This window comes from Cryptomeria japonica, chromosome 7 (genome assembly GCF_030272615.1).
Source record: "Cryptomeria japonica chromosome 7, Sugi_1.0, whole genome shotgun sequence".
Taxonomy (NCBI): Eukaryota; Viridiplantae; Streptophyta; class Pinopsida; order Cupressales; family Cupressaceae; genus Cryptomeria; species Cryptomeria japonica.
The window spans coordinates 553,667,355-553,688,767 of NC_081411.1; the positions used below are offsets into that span (position 1 = coordinate 553,667,355).

The 21,413-nt window shown below is 33.6% G+C and overlaps 1 protein-coding gene across 2 annotated transcripts; it reads left to right on the plus strand.

The window, feature by feature from the left end:
• Positions 1-14,897: 14,897 nt before the first annotated feature.
• LOC131031089 (transcription factor SPEECHLESS) lies at positions 14,898-20,312 on the plus strand. 2 transcript variants are annotated; one of them, XM_057962118.2, is made up of 5 exons: positions 14,898-15,788; positions 15,910-16,006; positions 16,560-17,327; positions 18,902-19,369; positions 19,996-20,312. In XM_057962118.2, exons 2-5 carry the CDS (start codon positions 15,971-15,973, stop codon positions 20,062-20,064), a joined length of 1,341 nt encoding a protein of 446 aa, XP_057818101.2. In that variant the 5' UTR covers positions 14,898-15,788; positions 15,910-15,970; the 3' UTR covers positions 20,065-20,312. The 2 variants fall into 2 exon arrangements, with proteins under 2 accessions (XP_057818101.2, XP_057818102.2); XM_057962119.2 differs by having other exon boundaries at positions 15,914-16,006; positions 19,996-20,295.
• The last annotated feature ends 1,101 nt before the right edge of the window (positions 20,313-21,413 follow it).

Here is a 21,413-nt window from a genome sequence, read left to right on the forward strand (position 1 = left end):
GACAACTACCAAGCTAGCCTACTTACCGATTAGTTTATTAAATTTAACCATTATTATCATAGTATCATGCCTTAATGGATACATCTTTCCTATAGTAGGCATATTACCCAACATCATCTTATCTGAATCATCTATCTTTTGATAAATAGATCTAAATGGTTATTTATTTGTTTAGTTAGTGAGTCTTTTTCTTTCCTTGATATATCTTATGTCATGTTCCTATGTGTTGGGTGAAAATTTTGTAAACTAATGAAGGTTCACAAAATGTGAGTTTCATGAGAACACACAAGATGATATCTCTCAGAAGGCAAGATATAATCCCTCCTAATTATAAGGGAAGGCTCCCCCTGTCTACTGCAATTACTTTCTATTTCACCTACTTGCTAACTTTACACTAATCTAGAGTACAATAACAACTTAGCCCTCTTCTTTCAAAACCAGTTATATCTAATTCTCTTTTAAGAACTAATTTTCCTTTAACTTAAATAAATTGAAAAATTTACAGTAATATTAAAATAATCTATCTGGGAAGTAAAGTGTCCATAAAAAGAACAAAGTCTTTCTTTACTTCCCTTTTTTGAAAATGACCTAGGGATGGGAATTTGCATACTTAAGAACTCAAATATTTTTTCTATGTACTAAGATTCCTATCAACCACTGTAACCCAAATATATTGTCAACTCAAAGACTCACAAATATATATATATATATATATATATATATATATATATATATATATAGAGAGAGAGAGAGAGAGAGAGAGAGAGAGAGAGAGAGAGAAAGATATTCTACTCTAACCAGATAGTCTGTATAGCACAAAGACTCTACTTTCCATCTTTTCAATGCAAATTACAGAGACAACTTGTAAAATCTCAAAGACTTAAAGCAATTTTCTCTCAACTAATCTCCAATTCCTAAATTCTCAAAGTAACTCAAAGATTACTTGTAAAGATAAAGACTCAAAAACTCTTCAATATTTAACACCAATAATTATATCCAACTTTAATCATTCAAGAACATATGATACCAATGACATAAGAACATTTATACAATATAAAATATTGAACTCAAAACAAATTTTGAATACCAAGCTTCTCTCTTTCTTAATTAAATTGCAAATTTACAAAATGAACACCAAGTCTCAATTTTCTCTTCACTTTGGCATAGTTTTGTTTTGCATAAATAAAGATGGAAAAAAGATCCTTATTACAATACTAACCCTCATATATATTGAAGAGGGATGCATCATGAAAATAGGAAATTATAACTAATTCTAAGACTAAGCCAAAAGAAGAGTTCGAATTGACTTAGGATCTGTGCACTTCTACATGTGTACTAGTGCATACATAAAATGACACTTAAGGTGTCAATTGGAATTATAAAATGGCATTGCACTAGAGACACATAAAAATAACTAAGTGTCTAGAGACACATCTTTATTATGATCATCCTTCTTAAGAAAATATTTGTTGTTGCTAGGTAGCCTGTATTTCAAAGTCATCTAGTGTTTGCAATGTTTGTCGCCATTGAGGATGAGAAGAAGAGAAAACAAGAGTCTTGCTTCTTGAATTTAATTGTCTTTTCCCTAGAGACTATTCTAACATTTGTACAAGAATGACACTATAGCATTGGGAAAACATCAACATTTGTGAAGAACAATCACCAACCATCTTGACCATTTGAATTGAGTAGGATCGCATATGTGCTGAATTTGGTGCAATTAGGATTTCCAAAACCTCCATTGTATCATGGTAGAACAAGTGTAAATTGGGTCTATGACCCTGGACGTACGTGTGTGCAATTGGTGTAATTCGGGTTCATAAGCCCGGATTCCACTTTTGGCAAAGTGTGGCTAAAAGGTGTAATTCAGGTTCGTAGACCCGAACTAAACTTGGGGAAAAAGGCTAGTTGTAGTTCGGACCTATGGACCTGAACTACACCTTGGGGAGAAACATGTGATTGGTGTAAATCATACCTACATGTCCAAACTACACCTAAAAAGTGCATATCAAAACTAGGTGTAAGTTGGACCTACAGGTCCGATCTACAACTAAGTGGAAGGATCAAAGTGTATGGAAGGTTTATAAACCTAGCATGCACTTGAAAAGGAAAGAACTCAAATCATGATGTAAGGCATGCTTGTAAACCTGCCATACACAATGGCAACCAAAGATGGTGAAAGGCGGGTTCACAAACCCACCATACACTTAGGACATGACACATAAGGTTGCTGAGGTGCAAGGCGAGGTCGTAGATCGACCATGCACCAAGTAAGTTTTTCGGTGTATGGCAGGCCTATGGCCCCACCACGTACCATTCATGCAAAAGGATGACAAGGGAGATATGGTTTTGTTAGGGTTTGTAGGCCCAAACATCACCAATAACATGGTGTAGTTCAGGTCTACCAACCCGAACAACACCTTTAGGTGTTAGGAAAATGCAAGGAGGTGCAATTCGGGTTTGCAAAGACAAATGGAAAGAGGTCACTTAGAATTTACAAGACACACAAGATACCAAGAAATTTCAAATGAAGGTTGCAACCACACATGGGAAGTGACACAAATTACCTCGAGAGGTGTCCATAGAGCGTATAAGCAACATATTTGGGTTAAAATTTGTAAGGTTACCCCAATTTTTCTAAATTGGGGATAACATTGGCTTTGGCAAGGGAACTTCCTTCGATCACTGGGATGATTGAAGGGAGAATAATCTAGAACTCTAAGTGCCTTTATCATCCATTGGGCTACAAATTCAAGCAATAAAAGACATAAAACAAAAAAGGATGACAAGATAACTAAAAACAACCTACTGAAACAAGACTCAACTTTGTACAATTCAACTTATTTGAAAGGGAAACTAACCTAACCTACAGACTAACCAACAACAAGAAATCCTTTAAATGAATCCATTAATTGGTACTCCAAAGTAGTTGCCCTTCTTCAATAAGATTCTACATGTGTTTGACATGATCATAGACTACCAAGTGTAGTTGAAGCACGAACAATAGTACAATGAGATAATGCACTGCTTCTTGGAAGAAATAAACAAATAAACTCGCTACCTCTAATGGGTGATATGTACTACTGCTCCTGCTCAAATGCCAATGAATCTTTGGTCTCACTCTCAACTGCATCTTCATGATTAGGAATAAATGTGGCCTTTGATGTCATGTTGACTTCCAATCAAGCTAGATCTCTTATAGGACATCCCCTTGATATAACAAACTCTGACCTCTTCTTTCTTGTTATGCATTTATCAATTGATTTCTCAACCACAACCTCATGTTGAGTGAAATGAGTTTCCTCATGTATGTCACGTGAAAACATGGATGCATAGCTTGCTTCATCATGTTGTTCACAAACTTCATATTTGGGATAATTGCCATCAAGACTTAAGAAAAAATCCTCTATTATTCTTTTGAAAATGTCTTCATCAAGTTCCTTGTTATCTTCCACATACACAATATGTCCAAGTTCATGACCTTGAAATATATGGGGGCTTCACTGGCTAGGCAATATTATATCACATGGGATCATATTGGGGGGTTTAATATCCCAAAAATTAGGGTACAATATATTGTCCATCAGTGAAACTACGGAGGTTTTTAATTCGGGCTATGAAAAATACAATATCTATCGAAAATAGGGGGCTTTTAATTCAAGTTGTGTATTGGGAGGGGTGACAAAAAAGGATTTAGGGCAATACTTTTTTTTAAATAAGGGGATTATTTAGTATGCCATGAATGCACATGCTATAACCCAGGTTCACTAAGTGAAGCCCCTTTGTTGAAATATAGATGCATTATTCTCATTTTTGTCAACTTGAATGATACCTTCATGCATGTCCATATTTTCACATCTCATAACATGATTGTCCTCCTTTACTGATACTTTGGCAATATGACTTTCATCACCTGGGGATTTATTCCCCATGATATCTTTCTCAACAGCTCCTTGATAATGCACTGACCAAATATGAGATTTGTCAGCTATGTCTACTTCCTCCTCTTGGAAGAGATTAGAGAGATCACTTTATTTAGGTTCAGAGTTCCCCACTGCTGCATTTGCTGGTGGTGATTCCATTACAAGCATTTCTAGTGGTGAAGGAAGCTTGGTCTGATTCTCTTCATCATAATTGAAAGCAATATTTGGATAAGTCCTTGGGATATCTCTATAAGAGATAAAAGAAGAACCTTGTAATAACTATTTCTTAAGAGAAAACACTTCTTTAGCCAACCTCTGCACCATGGGATTTGTTCTCTTGATAGAAAATGATTTCATAGAAGAATTTTCTTTGAACCCATTTGGCTCTATCTTTATCTTACCTGCAAGGATAAGATCATCTTCAATCTCAACTACTAGGACTTGTGCAACTGCAAGGTCTCTTGGAAATTCTCTTCTCAACAAGAAACTCACCTCAGGTAATTGAGCGTTGATTAAGGAGTACTTCAATTTTTTAGCAGTGGGTTGGGCCATTGTTGGAATTATATTAGATTGCTTGTTAAATTTAGCCACAAACTCCTGCATGGGTTTCTGTGGTTCTTTTTTCATTTGAGTCAATTGTGCTAACAATGCATGAGCATCTTCTATAGGCTTGGACCTTTCTTCAAACTTTGTTCTAAGTGTTTTCCAATTGGTGATGGTTTGTGGTGCAAGATGGTAGAACCAATGGGTAACAACACCTTGGAGTGTTTCAATAAGTAGCCTTACCGAAACATCTTCAAGTTCAACACCAAGAATACCACATGCAATGTAAAAAATAACAAGATGTGCATCTATATGTTTTGTACCATCCCCATAAAACTTGGGAATATTCTTCTGTGAGCCATCAAGAAGAGCATGTAGAGGTGGAGTCAGATTCAGTGGACCAAAAGCATTTCCCCAAGGACCTTGGGTAGCCATTTTACATGTCCTTGGTGAAAACTTGAGAAATTACAAGCAAAGAGATTACAATGAATAGGTTACTGGTATACTTCAACCAAAAACATGAGGCTTTTGGATGCATATCGTATCCCCAATAGAGTCACCAAAAAACTATTGGGTGAAAATTTTGTAAATTGATGAAGGTTCACAAAATGCGTGTTTCATGACAACACAAAGGATGATATCTCTCAGAAGGCAAGATATAATCCGTCCTAATTATAAGGGAAGGCTCCCCCTTTCTATTTTAATTACTTTCTATTTCACCTACCTGCTAACTTTACACTAATCCAAGGTACAATAACAACTTAGTCCTCTTCTTTTAGAACCAGCTATATCTAATTCTCTTTTAAGAATTGCTTTTCCCTTAACTTAAATAACTTGAAAAAATTGTAATAATATTAAATCTATCTAGGAAGTAAAGTGTCCATGAAAGAACAAATTCTTTCATTACTTCCCTTTTCTGAAAATGACCTAGGGACAGGAATTTGCACACTTAAGAACTCAAAGATTCTTTCTATGTACTAAGATTCCTATCAACCACTATAACCCAAATTTATTCCTAGCTCAAAGAATTACAAATATATATATTGAAATATATTCTACTCTAGACGGATAATCCATATAGCACAAACTCTACTTTCTATCTTTTCAATGCAAATTACAGAGATAAATTGTAAAAGTTCAAAGACTTTAAAAGCAATTTTCTCTCAACTAATCTCCAATTCCTGAATTCTCAAGGTAACTCAAAGATTACTTGTAATTTAGAATAAAAAAATCTTCAATATTTAACACCATTAACTATATCCAACTTTAATCATTCAAGACCATATGATACCAATGGCATAAGAAGATTTATACCATTTAAAAGATTGAACTAAAAACAAAGTTTAGATGCCAAGCTTCTCTCTTTCTTGATTACATTGCAAATTTACAAAACAAACACCAAGTCTCAATTTGCTCTTCACTTTGGTAGAGTTTTGTTGCATAAATAAAGATGGAAAAAAGATCCTTATTACAATAATAACCCTCATATATATATTGAAGAGGGGTGCAACAAGAAAATAGGAAATTATAACTAATTCTAAGACTAAGTCAAAAGAAGAATTTGAATTGACTTAGGACTTGTGCACTCCTACACGTCTACTATTGCATACATAAAATGACACTTGAGGTATCAATTGGAATTACAAAATGATATTACACTAGAGATGCACAAATATGACTTAGTGTCCAGAGACATATCTTTATTATGATCATCCTTCTTCAGAAAATCTTCGTATTGTTGCCATGTAGCCTATATTTTAGAGTCATCTAGTGTTTGCAATGTTTATCGCCACTGAGGATGAGAAGAGAAGATAGGAGTCTTTCTTATTGAACTTCAATGTCTTTTCCCTAGAGATGGTTTTGACATTTGTACAAGAATGACACTCTAGCACTAGGAAAACATCAACATTTGTGAAGAATAATTACCAACCATCTTGACCATTCGAATTGAGTAGGATCACGTACATGTGTTGATTTTGTTCCATTAGGATTTCCAAAACCTCCATTGTATGATGGTAGAACAAGTGTAAATTGGGTCTATGACCCCGGATTTACGTGTGTGCAATTGGTGTAATTTAGGTTCATAAGCCCGGATTCCACTTTTGGCAAAGTGTGGCTAAAAGGTGTAATTCAGGTTTGTAGACCTGAACTACACTTGGGGAAAAAGGCTAGGTGTAGTTTGGACCTATGGACCTGAACTGCACCTTGGGGAGAAACATGTGATTGGTGTAAATCATACCTACATTTCCAAACTACACCTAAAAAGTGCATATCAAAACCAGGTGTAAGTCAGACCTACAGGTCCGATCTACAGCTAAGTGGAAGGATCAAAGTGTATGGAAGGTTTATAAACCCACCATGCACTTGAAAAGGGAAGAACTCAAATCATGATGTAAGGTAGGTTTGTAAACCTGCCATACACAATGGCAACTAAAGATGGTGTAAGGTGGTTTCACAAACCCCCATACACTTAGGACATGGCACATAAGGTTGGTGAGGTGCAGGGCGGGGCCATAGACCCACCATGCACCACGTAAGCTTTTCGGTGTATGGCGGGCCTACGGCTCTGCCACACACCATTCATGTAAAAGGATGACAAGGGAGATATGGTGTTGTTCAGGTTGGTAGGCCCGAACAACGCCAATAACATGGTCTAGTTCGAGGCTACCAACCCAAACAACACCTTTAGGATTTAGGCAAATACAAAGAGGTGCAATTCAGGTTTGCAAACCCGATTTGCACCAGGAAGACTAAATGGTGTAATTCAGGTTTGCAAACCCAAATTGTACCTGGTCACTTAGAATTTACAAGAAGCACAAGAGACCAATAAATTTCCAATGAAGGTTGCATTCACACATGTGAAGTGACACAAATTACCTCGAGAGGCATGCATAGAGCATATAAGCAACAAATTTGGGTTAAAATATGTAAGGTTACCCCAATTTTTCTAAATTGGGGATAACACTATGCTACTTAAATATATCCACAAATGATTAGAGGAGTGAGGATGGGGCATGGTCATTGCTTCCGTATGTGTTTGTGGAATCTTATTGTGACATTATTAGGGTAAATGTGTTGCTTGCATGTGATGGAATAGAATCTAGCATAAATAATTATCATATGCAAACAAAAGCCATTTAATGCTTTTTGCATTGGGACTAGATCATTCGTTATGACTACTTCCACACATATTCTAACAAGGTTCTATTATGTCTCAAATGAGTCATAACACTCCTTCTATGCAGAGTCATGTAAAGGATAAAAAAGTCACCATGGTTTTGTCATTCCTTGGTGTACATATATCTATTTGTCATAATAAATATCTCTATGATGATAATATCCATTTTCCTATCAATCAATTTCTATCAACCAATCATATGTCATTCTATCTCATATCTATCTACTTCATTTAATCCATTGTTTATTTATATACCTGATATTGATCAAACAACCATCCTCACCCCACATTTCTTATATCATACTAACTATTTATCCAACCACATTGCCCAACCTTAACCACCTATCTAGCCTATCCATCCTTTTTGAGAGTATGGCCAAAAATCTTAATCCTTGGACTATCTATTGAGGGGACATCCTACCTCTTTCCATTTCTCCAATGGGGCATGCCTATCATCATCTTCTTCTTCTTGGCTACATTTTCTTATTCTTTGAAACAATGCTACTTCAAACATTGTCTCAGAGGGACAAAATATAAACACTAAAAATGACCATGCATTCTCATTGTAATTCATTCTTCTTAAAATTAATTAAATAATAAAAATAAGCTAACAATCTTTCCTCCATAATTTAAATTTCTAATTTTCCATCCATTTTCCACTTTAATTATTTAATTACTTCACTAAATACTCATTTCTTTTAATATTGATTAAATATTTTTTTTAATTGATTAATTAATTAATTTTCCATCTTGCACAATAATTAAATAATTATTTATAATTATTTAATTAGCTAAGTCTTCCTCTATAATTAAATAAATTGTATCAATTTATTTAATTATTCATTTCCTAAATATAGTTCCTCTAAAAATAAATAAATAAATATTATTTTATTTATTTTTTCCATCATGCGCGTAGAATTAAATTATTTATTTATTTATTTCTATTTTTATATGTCATGCATGCCCATTTCATCAGTAGATGACAATCACTCCTAGTTATCTCATAAATTATTCTCTTATGCAATCAATTTACTAAAATGAGAAATCAGTTAACTCCTATTTTTAGCCTCCAAAACCTCTCATTGATTCTTGATCATTGATCTTATTATTTGTATCAACCAATCTTCACCATTGATCAATATTAAAAAAATAGATATAATTTATATCGACCTTTATCTATCATCATTCTTTAACCGCAATCTTTGAGCTTTTGAATGTGATCATAAATCTACTTGTTCTTGTGCAAAAATCTGAGAGAAACACTACATTCACTCAAAGAAAACTTCAAAGGATAATGTAGATCAATAAAGTGTTTGTATGAACGTAACTTTATTGTTTGATTCATTATTTGAATGCATTCGTTTTATATTCTCTATTAGTAGATTAGATTGTGTGTGAGTTTGAGATTTTTGTGGTTGAATCGTTGGATAATTCACATCTGATTTTATTTTTGATCTCACGGGTTGTTATTAATAGGCCACGATCTTTTACATACTATAGGGAATTATATTTCCCTTATTAGTATATATTATATATACCAATTAAAATCCTTCAACCTTTTTACTATTCTTTTTTTATCATTAAAATTTAAGAAAATGTAGTAATTCATATTTGAAATACCTAGCATACATTAATCATTAACAAAAAATCAGTTTTTATAATGAAGCATTGGTTATGAGGAATTTATTGACTTGATATTTGTATTTGTATCATTTTTAAGAGTGAATATTTCCTTTCACATTGACTAGTTTTATTTTGACATACATATAATGGAAAAAATTGCATTCCCTAGATTTTTTTCATTTGTTTTGGGATTGTTTGTCTATGATATCCTTTATATAATGAAGAGTGTACAAGTGAGATTATTTAGTGTAAAAATTACCAAATAACCTAATCCCTACCTAATTTCATCTATACGCATTCCCAAGAGTTGATATTTAGTTATCATGGACAAATCTATGAGTTCACAATTGGTCTATATTAGTTCCATGAGTATGGATTTGATTCAATTAATTATTTGAGTATAAAAAAGTCCCAAAACTTTCAAATTTAATTTTGAGTTATGAACCCAATAACTCCTCCAAACTAGCTATTGTGTGCTTACTTGAGCATGGAATTCATTAACTTATATGTTTGGGAGTTCTATTTGAGAAGAAACCCTAATTCATTTTAACCCATCAAGGTTCATCCATTTGAGCACCATAACATTATCATTCAAGCACATTATAAAGCATTAACATTGCATCCCATCCTTAAATCAACATCTTAGCATCAATGCATGTTTACTTATTGTCTTTGATCATTTTTTCATTAAATCAATAACATGAGTTTTGGTAAGTGAGAACAATCCTAGCTTAATATGGTTAAATTATTTTATGTTGTGATATTTTACTGCAAAATAGCTTTGACTTGCTCAATTGGTAGGGAAAAATGCTTCAATAGTTGGAAAGAACACTGCTGAATTAACAATCTTCCTTTGTGTTTGAGAGGGGTAGCTTCCTTGTGTGATATAATTAAGGTTTTTAGGGGATTATACTTTTAATCATAATGAAATGAAGAAATCCAAAATATTAAATAGGAAATATTGAAAAATGAGGAACAAACACAGAGATTTGTTCTTAGAAAGCTCATCGAATAGAAAAGCACATAATTAGAGTTTAAGAATACGAAAAATAGTCTAACATCAGAAATACACATCCACAAATAATTCCATGACTCACAAATTAAGAAATGACCCATCATTTTATCCTAGATGAAAGAAGAAAATGTATATATTAAAGAGGAAATAATTGTAGTCCATCACTTGACAAAATATTCAAAGCATCAACTGCTAACTAGACTTAACCCTAGCTCAAGACTAACCATATCACTATTTGTTCATTTCTGAAAATTGAAAAACTCGTAGACTCTTTTGTTTTTGGTACAAGGTGAGAAACCTAAAGTCCTTTCCCCTAAGAACTATCAAGAATTGAATCAAGGAAAAACCCAACTTAAAAACTAAATAAACTCCCTATATTACGTAACATTTTAAAGAATTCAGAACCTTTCAGTTTTATAATTGATTCTTTTCTATCCTAAGAATTTAAAAAGATTTATAAAATATAAATACAAATAACTCCCAAGAATATTCCAAAAATATTAATTACAAACATGGGCTCTAAAATGAATATTGAATTTTATCAAAATTGGGCATATGACAATTCGAAGATCTTTAAACTGATTTTGCCTCCTTTATTGTTGTCATTACATTCCTGATTTCTTAACAGAAAAGTACCTAACAAACAAAACCCATAAAAACCAATAAAATGCATTCTAGTTCTTAGATAGACACAGAGTAAAGCCTGCACTTTTCCATTTTGCTCCATACGTTGTTTTCAAACCTTCATTCTAACATAGTCAAACAGGATACCGGTGAAGGTTTGAGATTTCAACTTTATGCCTGTCGATTAGATTTGCCTGAAAGTTTCTAAATCATTCCAAGACAACATTTATTTTAGACAACTTGTCAGATAATTGGTGGGCCAATCCATAATGAATTTTCCTACTACAATTTACAACAGATCTAACTTCAATTATGTAGACATGAAACCTCTTGTCCACAGTTGCACACTCACCAAGACCACAAAATCTAGTTTCACAACACCGAATTGTTGTTATCTCCATTTGTACATGAATTGCAATCATACAAGTGCATGAGATCACGTCTCTTGTTGTTATTTCATTGCAAACTTGGTGAGCATCTTCTACACGTTTACTAGAGTAAATGCAACTACATTATCTAGCAAAAAACCCACTTTGTTATGCTTACATGTTGTTCTAAAACTCTATTTCTTCTAAAACTCCATTTCACCAGGGCAAGGAGAATGTTGACATGGATTGTGAAATTTATCTTTAAACCTACATTTTTTGCCACAATGATACTCATACACCTTCAAAATACTAAACAAATGCTTTTTCGGTCTTATTTTTGCAAAGTTTTTACTTACACAGATTTCGTGAAGTTTCAAATTTTCGTAAGGGAAGAGGTTCAATTGTCATCTATATTTCAATTACAATTCATTGAATTTTGCTAATTAAAAGTTCACTAAAAAATTATATAGTAAATCAATAATTGTTCATTGGTATACCGTATAGTTGAAAAAAAAGTTAGTAATTAGATCAATTGTACAACTTTATTTGTGCATAACTATTGGAGCAATTGTACAAATTTTATGCTCGTCAAAGCGAACAGTTAACAAGACTAATAATTAGATCAATTGTGTAAGTTTATTTGTGCATAAGTATTGGATCAATTGTGCAAATTTTTTAGTGGTCAAAGCGAGTGGTTAATGAGAGAATAAGGAATATGTTTTGAGACATTAACTCAAAATGACCACTTTTTGACCCTTTGCATGCATAATGAGTCTCACAACGTTTGTCGTAACTAGCCAAAAGACAAAAAAAATAGCTATAAGCACTTAGGTCATTATCAAAATCTGATGTACTGTTTAAGAGCTTAGGATGCACACGACTAGCTAAAATGGCTAATGGCACCCTTCCCCTAATGTCACAACGTTAGACTTGGCGCAAACTATGCAACTTCGTTAACCTCATGCTTTTAAACTTTCTTTAATGTCAAAAAGTTAGTTGTTTTGCTGAAACTTTTTGCAATTTTTCCACCTTTTATGAATTTTTAACTTTCGATGAACCTGCAAGTGGGCCAAGAGGTACATTTCACTTAACATTGACCAATTTGCATAAAATGATTCTATGAAACCTTTAGTAAATTCATTTCTATTCAGCCTTAACAAAAACTTCTATTTAATTATTTTCGCAATCTATCAAGAAAAATAATGAAGTCTTAATATGTCCCTAATAGAAAAAATATAAATTAGCTTTGAAAATTTACTATATTGTGTAATGGAGACATGATCATCCCTATAAAATGGTTTTATCCAAGTTCAAATACATCTCTATATTAAACTATTTTCAAATTGATGTACAAATTCAAATATTGATATAATTAACCTATACACACGTGATCAAATGACTCTACAACACCCCGACATTTTGTAATCAAGACTAGCTCAACAGTTCAACACATGTTGATGCTTGTAGATTTGAAGCATAAAGTTTAAATTTGGTGAAGTTGCAAACACCTAGCAAGCTCATTAACAATGTCTATTTGCATTATTCTTTTGCAAACATGTTATAAACATCAAGGTAAGATGAAGATCATTTTTTTTTTAATAGCCCATTTAAATCAACAATTTTGAAAGTCTCCACTCCATAATCACACAATTAAACTAAAATATTACTAATAAAAATTATGTATTTAATATTATCTACATCTCTAAAAAATTGACAATTCATTTTTAACATCTCATTCGACAAACTTTCCATCAAAATTTAAATTTAAAATCATCATTTAATCATTCAAATTCAAACGTTTATTTAAATAACTTTATTCATCCCATCTTATCAATGATTAAGATTTAGTACTCAGATATATTAAATGCATTGTTTCACTTTAATTTATTGGTATAGGGTGTGAGTTATTCTTCTATAATATGGATTAAATGAAATGAACATGTGATGGAAATATGGTTTAAATGTGAGTAAAAGGATTGGATTAAATATATTTAATCTCATTATGGCAATCAATTCCATAATTGTTTACACGACTTCAAACACTATTTTTTCAGTTTCCATGATACCAACTTAGTGTACGAGGAGAAAGGGAATTTGTGTTTTTATTTCAAACATTTAATATTGTATTCCAATGGAATATTTAATCTCCACGTTTTAACGAGGAGATTCTTTATAGGATTAATAAGCTACCATCTAATGATTGAATCAATTTTCATGAACCCAACAGCAGTAAAGAAATGACTTTAAATTATACTACTAAATAGTAGTAATTAAAATAAGTTATCTCATAATTTTATATAGGCTTATATAAAATTCAATGGTTTCTAGAAATGAAAATTAAGAAAATCAAAGGGCTGTTGTTCAATTGATTAATCATAATTGATGAGGGTGATGGCATGTTTTGGATGCGTCTAATCTGGCTCCAAAACCGTGCTATCATATGATCCATAACTTTCGTATTATGTGGACACAAAAATTGCAGAATAGGAACAAAATGGCTGCGAGGCTCCATTGCAGCCGTTGTCCCCCACTATAGTATAACACAAAAGTTATCGGTGTACGACATGACATTTTTGGAGCCAGAATAGCTACAGTCGTATGTTTCTTGATTATGCTATCCACCAAACTTTAAAAACCTCATAGATGTGATATAAATTCTCCAAAACCCTCATAGATGTGATATAAGAAATGAGATTAACATTGGGCCTCAGATAACTTTTGCATAATGGATACCCCTTAGTCCTTTACTACTAGCTAGAGAGATATCAATATACACTAATGTGATATAATGGATGAAGTCAGGTTCGTGTCTTGAGCAACTTTGATATAATGGATATCACTTGATCCTTGACTTCTAGTTGGAAAGATATCAACATAAATTGATGTGATATAAGAGACAAGGTCAGGACAACTTTGGCGTAATGGATATCCAAGGACAATTTTGGTAGAATGGATATCCCTAGTCCTTGACTTCTAGCCGAAGAGATATCAACACTAATTGGTGCTTCCATATCAGACAACAAATTTGTGTAAGGGATAGAGTCGGCATAGTGTCTTGGGCAACTTTGACATAATGGATATTCCTTGGTCCTTGACTTCTAGTTGAAAAGACATCAAGATAAATTGATGTGATATAAGAGATGAGGTCATGGACAACTTTGATAGTATGGATATCCATGGACAACTTTGGGGAAATGGATACCCCTAGTCCTTGACTTCTACTTGAAGAGATATCAACACTAACTAGTACTTCCATATCTAAAAACAAATCGATCTTGTGGATGATTTAAAATCCTGTAGAAACTAAAAAAAAAGAGCCTAGAAATTTAGGAGGACATGGGAAAATGTGAATTCCATCTCCATCGTAATGACAAATCTCATATGGGAAGATGTCTGTGTTGTTCCTAACCTCCACATCATTTAGAGCATCACAACACGAGCCAACAGTTGAACTGTGCTAACGTCATAATCTTTAATGTTGTAACAAAACATGAAAGGCTTTCTGCAAATATTAATGAAGGGAATGATATTGAGAAATAGCTCTATTGGATTTGTGTAGCAGAGAAGAGGAGAAGGTAGATGATAAAAGTTATGACAATAATAATGGGCAACAGTAAATGGGGTCACTTGAAGGAGCAGAGGATTCAGAGGAGCAATAATTGTATTGAAATCAACTGCTCATTCTCTCGATTCAATGCACTTACAATTGGTTTCTTGTCCATTCTTTTTCACTTCTAGGCACGGGAACAGCGTGACATAAATTCATCTCTGGACCATCCTTAGAAAAAGAAAAGATATTTACATTCTACCAAATCTTCTGCAACTTGTACATTTTATATGTAATGGAGTTTTAGATTGGAGGAGTCACAGTGTTGTAAGAGTGCCTTGGAAATTGCAAAAAATCTCTGTTTTTTTTGTCCCCTGCCCATGTGAGTCAAGCTCAGCCAGACCACAGAGCTACAGAAACATATGGCTGGCACCTCTCTCTCCGTACTCCGTCTACAACGGAAATTTGAAACCTCTCCTGCAACTTCGCCTCTTCCCAACACTTTCAACGGAGTACTCTTCTGCTCTTGAATCTTTTTTAATAATTTCATTCTGCAACCTGGCTTCATTCTCAGTCCATGGAAGCTCCACAGAATTCAAAAAAAAGCAATCATGATTGAGATAGATGCTTTAAGATTAATTTAGGGTTTAGTTAACCCTTTCAGTATCGTACTACATGAAGTTTACGTGTCTATGATATGGTTGGTCTCCCAGTTTACGTTTTATTGACCGGTCTCCCAATTTCTGCTTGGGCTTGCCTAATATAGGATGCTCTTGCTGCCTGCACTCTCTCAGTTTGGATTGGGTTGTCTTTACGTTTTGCTGGGCTGCAGCATTATTATTGCCAATTTTGTTTGGTGTTTTCCTCTCTTTTCTTCGCAATTCTTGATGTAGGGGACAATTCGTCAGCTATCAAGTTGATGCCAAATTCGTCAGCTATCCTCTACTGTCTCAAAGCTTCTTTCAAGGTAAATAGGTCAATTTATGCACTATATTCTATGTAAAAGGAAGCATTTTGCATGCGTTCAGTTTTATACCACTTTTCTGTAAATGGGTGCTAGAAAGATTAAATGTGAGTTGTGGATGCAGGCAGAGCTTTGATCTGTGATACCATTACTTCAGAAAACAAAGTGCTCAAAGAGCTGTGGATATGGTGGGGGAAGCGGAAGCAGAAGCTGCATTTTTTGTAAGTTGTTTAGCGCTTAATGATATCAGATTTTTACAATCCACTGTTGTTGTTGTTTTTCTGATAGCCTCCATGAAAGAAGTTCAAGAAAATGAAAAATCATTTTGATGGTGGATCAAGGAAAATGTCTCATGCTTATCAGACTTTCATGAATCATTTCTAGTAAAGGATAATACTATTCAATCTATGAAATAGAAGCAGCCCAGAGAATTATGAGCTCCTATAATCATGCTTGACCATCTCACTGCATATTTCAAAGCTGCGATTCAATAATTAGCTGCTAGATCTTAGAAACTAGTGAGTAAGAGCCCTAGTAGGGCCTTAGTTCATCCTGCAGCACTTGTCAGCATATGCTTCCCAGATTTTTATTATTAAGATAAGGTGTATGTTTACAATTTTCACTGTGTTTTGTCACATAGGGTGTATGTTTATCATTTTTACTGTAGAGTGGCAAGAAGAATGTTTTACTACTTTCAAACAGTAGATTTTAAACTGCTGGATTGTTGTAATTTCAAGTCATTCAAAATCTAATTCAAGATGTTTAAAAATGCAGGGAAGAGGGAGATCAAACAGCCTAATATCTCAATCATTTCCCACCGACATGACAGAATCCAGAGAGTGCATCACAACAACAGGAGGCATTATGAAGGGGGACCAGGAAGCAACTTCCATGGGAGATATCCTGTGTGACATTTTCACTTCCCAGCTATCTCAGGGCACCACAGCTGCTACTTGTGCACAAGACTTGTTTGGCATTCTGGACTTCTTAGAAGTTCCACAGGAGGCTTCCAAATTCATGAGCCTGATAGAAGAGAGCAGCAGTACATATAACAACAACAACAACAGAGAAGCAGAGAACGGCTTGGTCCAAATACCTCAACTAAAACTGCCCATTCTGGAGCAAGAACCTGAGCTAGAGCCATACTCTAGCAATAGTTTTTCACTCTCAAACGCTGATCAGGGCACCTCAGAGCCTCTACACACCAAACATATGCCACACAAACCTTTATATTCAGTTGCATCTGAACTCTCAAGCCGATGTCGGCTTAAATCAGAAATTTGTGAATCTCTCCTGCAGAAATCTAAGAGCTTTCAAGCCAAAGGAGAGATGAATCCTATACAGCTCTCAGAGTTTTCTGATTCTGAAACAGACACTACTGACAATCCCAAGCATAAGCGTCTCAAGACAGTGACATCAGAAGAAGGAGGAGCAGACGGCCAACGCATGACACACATTGCTGTCGAGAGAAACAGAAGAAAGCAGATGAACGAGCACTTGGCTGTCTTACGTTCTCTCATGCCGGGCTTTTACGTTCAAAGAGTAATACAATCTATATTTCCTATACCATTTTTCTTCCTTTGCTTCAAAGAGTAATACAGTCTATATTTTCTATATCATTTTTCTTCCTTGGCTTCAAACAGTAATATAATCTATATTTTCTATGCCATTTTTTTATCTTTCGTTTCAAAGAGCAGTTTAATCTGTATTTCCTATACCATTTTTCTTCCATTGCTTCAAAGAGTAATACAATCTATATTTCCTATACCACATTTCTTCTATTTCTTCGCAGTGATACAATCTATATTTCCTATACCACTTTTCTTCCATTGCTTCGAAAAGTAATTCAATCCATATTTCCTACACCTTTTTTCTTCTTTTGCTTCATATAGTAATACAATTATATTTCCTATACCATTTTTGTTGTTTCTCTTCAAAGAGATACAATCTATATAGTGCAGCACGATTGAGGAGATTCCTATTCTTTTGCATCTCAGCTCTATCTTTTTCATATTATATTTAGTAACCCACATGGTTTCTGACCAAAAAAGAAGATTTTCTTTCATTTTGATGATCATCTCTCTTTACACCTTTAAATCACGTACCATTGTTATATGCTATTTCTTCCTTTATTTGGTTCCGTGTCTCCTAGTTTATCCGATATGTATACACTAAATTTACATAGTTTCGAAAGATTATCTCTTCAAATATAGCCAGAAATCTATGATTCGAAACAATGGTAGAAAGAAAGCATAAACAAATCTTGACAAGTTTTTCAAAATCAATTACATCAAGACTGGAAACTTGGTGTTCATAATTCATCAACTTTTAGAAGTGCAAGGGTTGATGTTATATATTGTTTACATTGTATTTAAAGAGCAATATAATCTGTATTTTCCGTACCGTTTTTCCTTATTTTGTTTCAGATAGCAATATAATCTATACTTCTTATACCATTTTTATTCCATTGCTTCAAAGAATAATACAATCTATATTTCCTATACCACCTTTCTACCTTTACTTCACAGAGTAATACACGATATATTTCCTGTACCACTTTTCTTCCTTTGCTTCAAAGAGTAATACAATCTATATTTCCTATACCATTTTTCTTCTTTTGCTTCTAAGCCTAATGCAATCTATACACTGCAGCACGATCGAGGAAATTCCTATTCTTTTGCATATCTTTTTCATATTACATTTAGTAACCCATATGGTTTCTGATAAAAAATAGTGCCCTCTTTCTTTTGATGATCATCTCTCTTTATACCTTTAAATCATACAGCAGTTTATATGCTATTTCTTCCTTTATTTAGTTCTGTATCCTATTTTATCCAACATGTATACACAAAATTTATATAGTTTTGAGAGATTATATAGAAATGTATCATTCAAAACACTGATAGAAAGAAAGCATAAACAAATCTTGGCAAGCTTTCAAAATCAATCACATCAAGATTGGAAATTTGGCGTTCATAATTCATCAACTTTTATAAGTGCAATGGTTAATGTTATATATTGTTTAAGTGCAAGGGTTAATGTTATATATTGCTTATATTGTATATAAAGAGAAGCATATATTGTCTGGGTTTGTAACAGCAGTATGAATTTGTCAGGGCGATCAAGCATCGATCATAGGTGGAGTGATTGAATTCATCAAGGAATTACAGCAGCTGTTGCAGTCATTGGAGTCAAAAAAGCAGAGAAAAGCTTATGCAGAAGTGTTGAGCCCTCTGCCTTGCTCCAGCCCAAGGCCAGCGGCTCTCAGCCCCAGGTCTTTGGCATTGCCTATCAGCCCTAGAACCCCACAGCCTTCCAATGCTTCTTATCGTTTAAGAGTTCAGCCCCCATTCATGGATCCAAATTTCGAGACAGCCAAAGAGCTGGTAGCAAATTCTACGTCCAGTGTGGCTGACGTGGAAGTTAAGATTGTTGGCTCAAACGCTCTCTTGAAAACTTTATCACCCAACATGCCTGGCCACATCCTCAAATTAGTTGAGACCCTCGAGAATCTCTCCTTGGAAATATTGCATCTCAATATCAGCACCATAGATAATACAGTCCTCAACTCCTTTACGCTCAAGGTAAGATCTATCGCAAGTAAATTGAATACTGTTGTTTTTGGATTAAATTGTGTGTGAGTTTTGATCGCGATTGTTTTTGGATTAAATTGTGTTTTGAGTTTTTGTATCAATGTTTCAGATCACATTCCATAATCTATCATCAGAATAATGGAAAGCTAATGGAAACAAAATTCTGATGATGGATCATGAAGTATGATCCAAAAAGTTGATGTAAAAACTCACACAGAATCTAATGCAGAGACAATAGTGTGATCAACATTACAGATTGTGGAAATCTGATATCATTAATTAGTATAAATTGTTTCTCCATTTAATTGTTTGTGTTTTTTTTCGATATTTTCAATCAAATTCCATGATCAGTTATCAAGAATAAAAAAGCAAAAGAATAGAAATGAAATTTGATTTATCTGCTTTTACTTTCTAATTCCTATGATGAATCATGAAGTTTGATATAAAATATCCAAGAAAAACCTTAAACAATCAAATCTACAAACAATTCATACCATTATCATGATTTTTTTAAATATTGCCTATTGATGGTGCATTATAGTTATCTGAGTATATTGGCTACAAGACTTCCACTGTTTACTGTTGAACTTTATTATTTGAAGTGAATCCTTGTGCAGATTGGAATTGAGTGTAAACTAAGCGTGGAAGAACTGGCTCAAGCAGTGCAGCAAACATTCTCATGCTGAGAAGCGTGGAAGAACTGGCTTAAGCAGTGCAACAATCATTCTCAAGCCAAGCGACCACCTGCAAATTTATTTGAAGTGGATTCATATTTTCTATTAAATGCTGCTACTTGTGAGAAAAATGAAGCCACGAATGCAAATGTTCAGTTATGAAGTTAGTCTGAAACATTATCAGTTGTATCATTGACAAGTTATAATAGAACCCACACTCTTGAAATTTAAAACATCCATGAATAGATCATTTTTTACGCATTAAAAGATGTTAATGGTCTGTGCTCTGCTTGATATATTCTGAATCATTCTTGTTGCTAAGTTCTAATTTGGCCTCTCTGTCATATGAATCTCTCCATAACTCACAATAATACGTGGAAATGACTAGTGAACAGAAGGTATTAATCCTACAAAGACATCCTTAAGCGTTGCTTATTAATTACAAATTTGGAATCTTTGTTTGAATGGAATGAACAAAGGTGACGGTTGTCTTGAGTGAATTGATGGTGACCTCTGTCATAGGATTTTTGTCACTGGAGTTCCACTCACCGTTCAAGATGTCACACCTGTTCCTCTATTTACTATTGCCAGATCCATATCCATGAGAGATCAGGCACAGGAACTAAAAGCCACAAATTTAAGTGTACCTACTTCCTCTGACTCTTCAGCTTGGAAAGTAATGCGCTTTATAGTAGGTGGAAGCCGTGCATGCACTAGGGATAGATTTGAAGTAACATTTTATTGTACCACACTCTCTTTTGTCTTATAGTTTATTCTTTTGTCTTATGGTTTATTTTTAGTATAGTATTCTACATTACATAAATATCTTCGTATCAAATAGTCCTTTCCATTGAAAAGAAGAAATGGTATTTTTTTATTAATAGTTAGTCTATATTATTTAAATGTAATTTTAATTTTATAATAAATGTTATAGGCATTCCATAAATATATATTTAACTTTTGAAGTTGAATTAAGTTTACAGGTATAAGAAGGAAACTCTAGTTATAATAATTGATTTATTAAAGATGTGAATAGTATTTGAAGTGAAGTTTTAATTTTTTTTTTTTATACAATATAAATACATAAGCTTATATTAATATTTACATCTTAGAATTGGAATTTGGTATATGTTCACAACTATCTTTATTTTTGTGTTGGTGTCATGTTCCATTCTTGTCTTTCTTGTTAAAGATCGTTTCATCTAATATACTTGCAGTTATGTATGATAGCCTCATTTGACTACAACCTTATTTTAAGTAATCATATCTTAAAATAATATGTTCTAAATCAAATATTTATAATATTTTTCTACTATTCCACTAATGGATATTATAAATAAGTGTGTCTACAAAAACAATAA

Coding starts and splice junctions, on each gene's coding strand:
- LOC131031089 (XM_057962118.2), top strand. CDS start 15,971: ATGGTGGGGGAAGCGGAAGCAGAAGCTGCATTTTTT. Junction 17,328..18,901: donor CGGGCTTTTACGTTCAAAGA/GTAATACAATCT, acceptor TGAATTTGTCAG/GGCGATCAAGCATCGATCAT. Junction 19,370..19,995: donor TCAACTCCTTTACGCTCAAG/GTAAGATCTATC, acceptor ATCCTTGTGCAG/ATTGGAATTGAGTGTAAACT.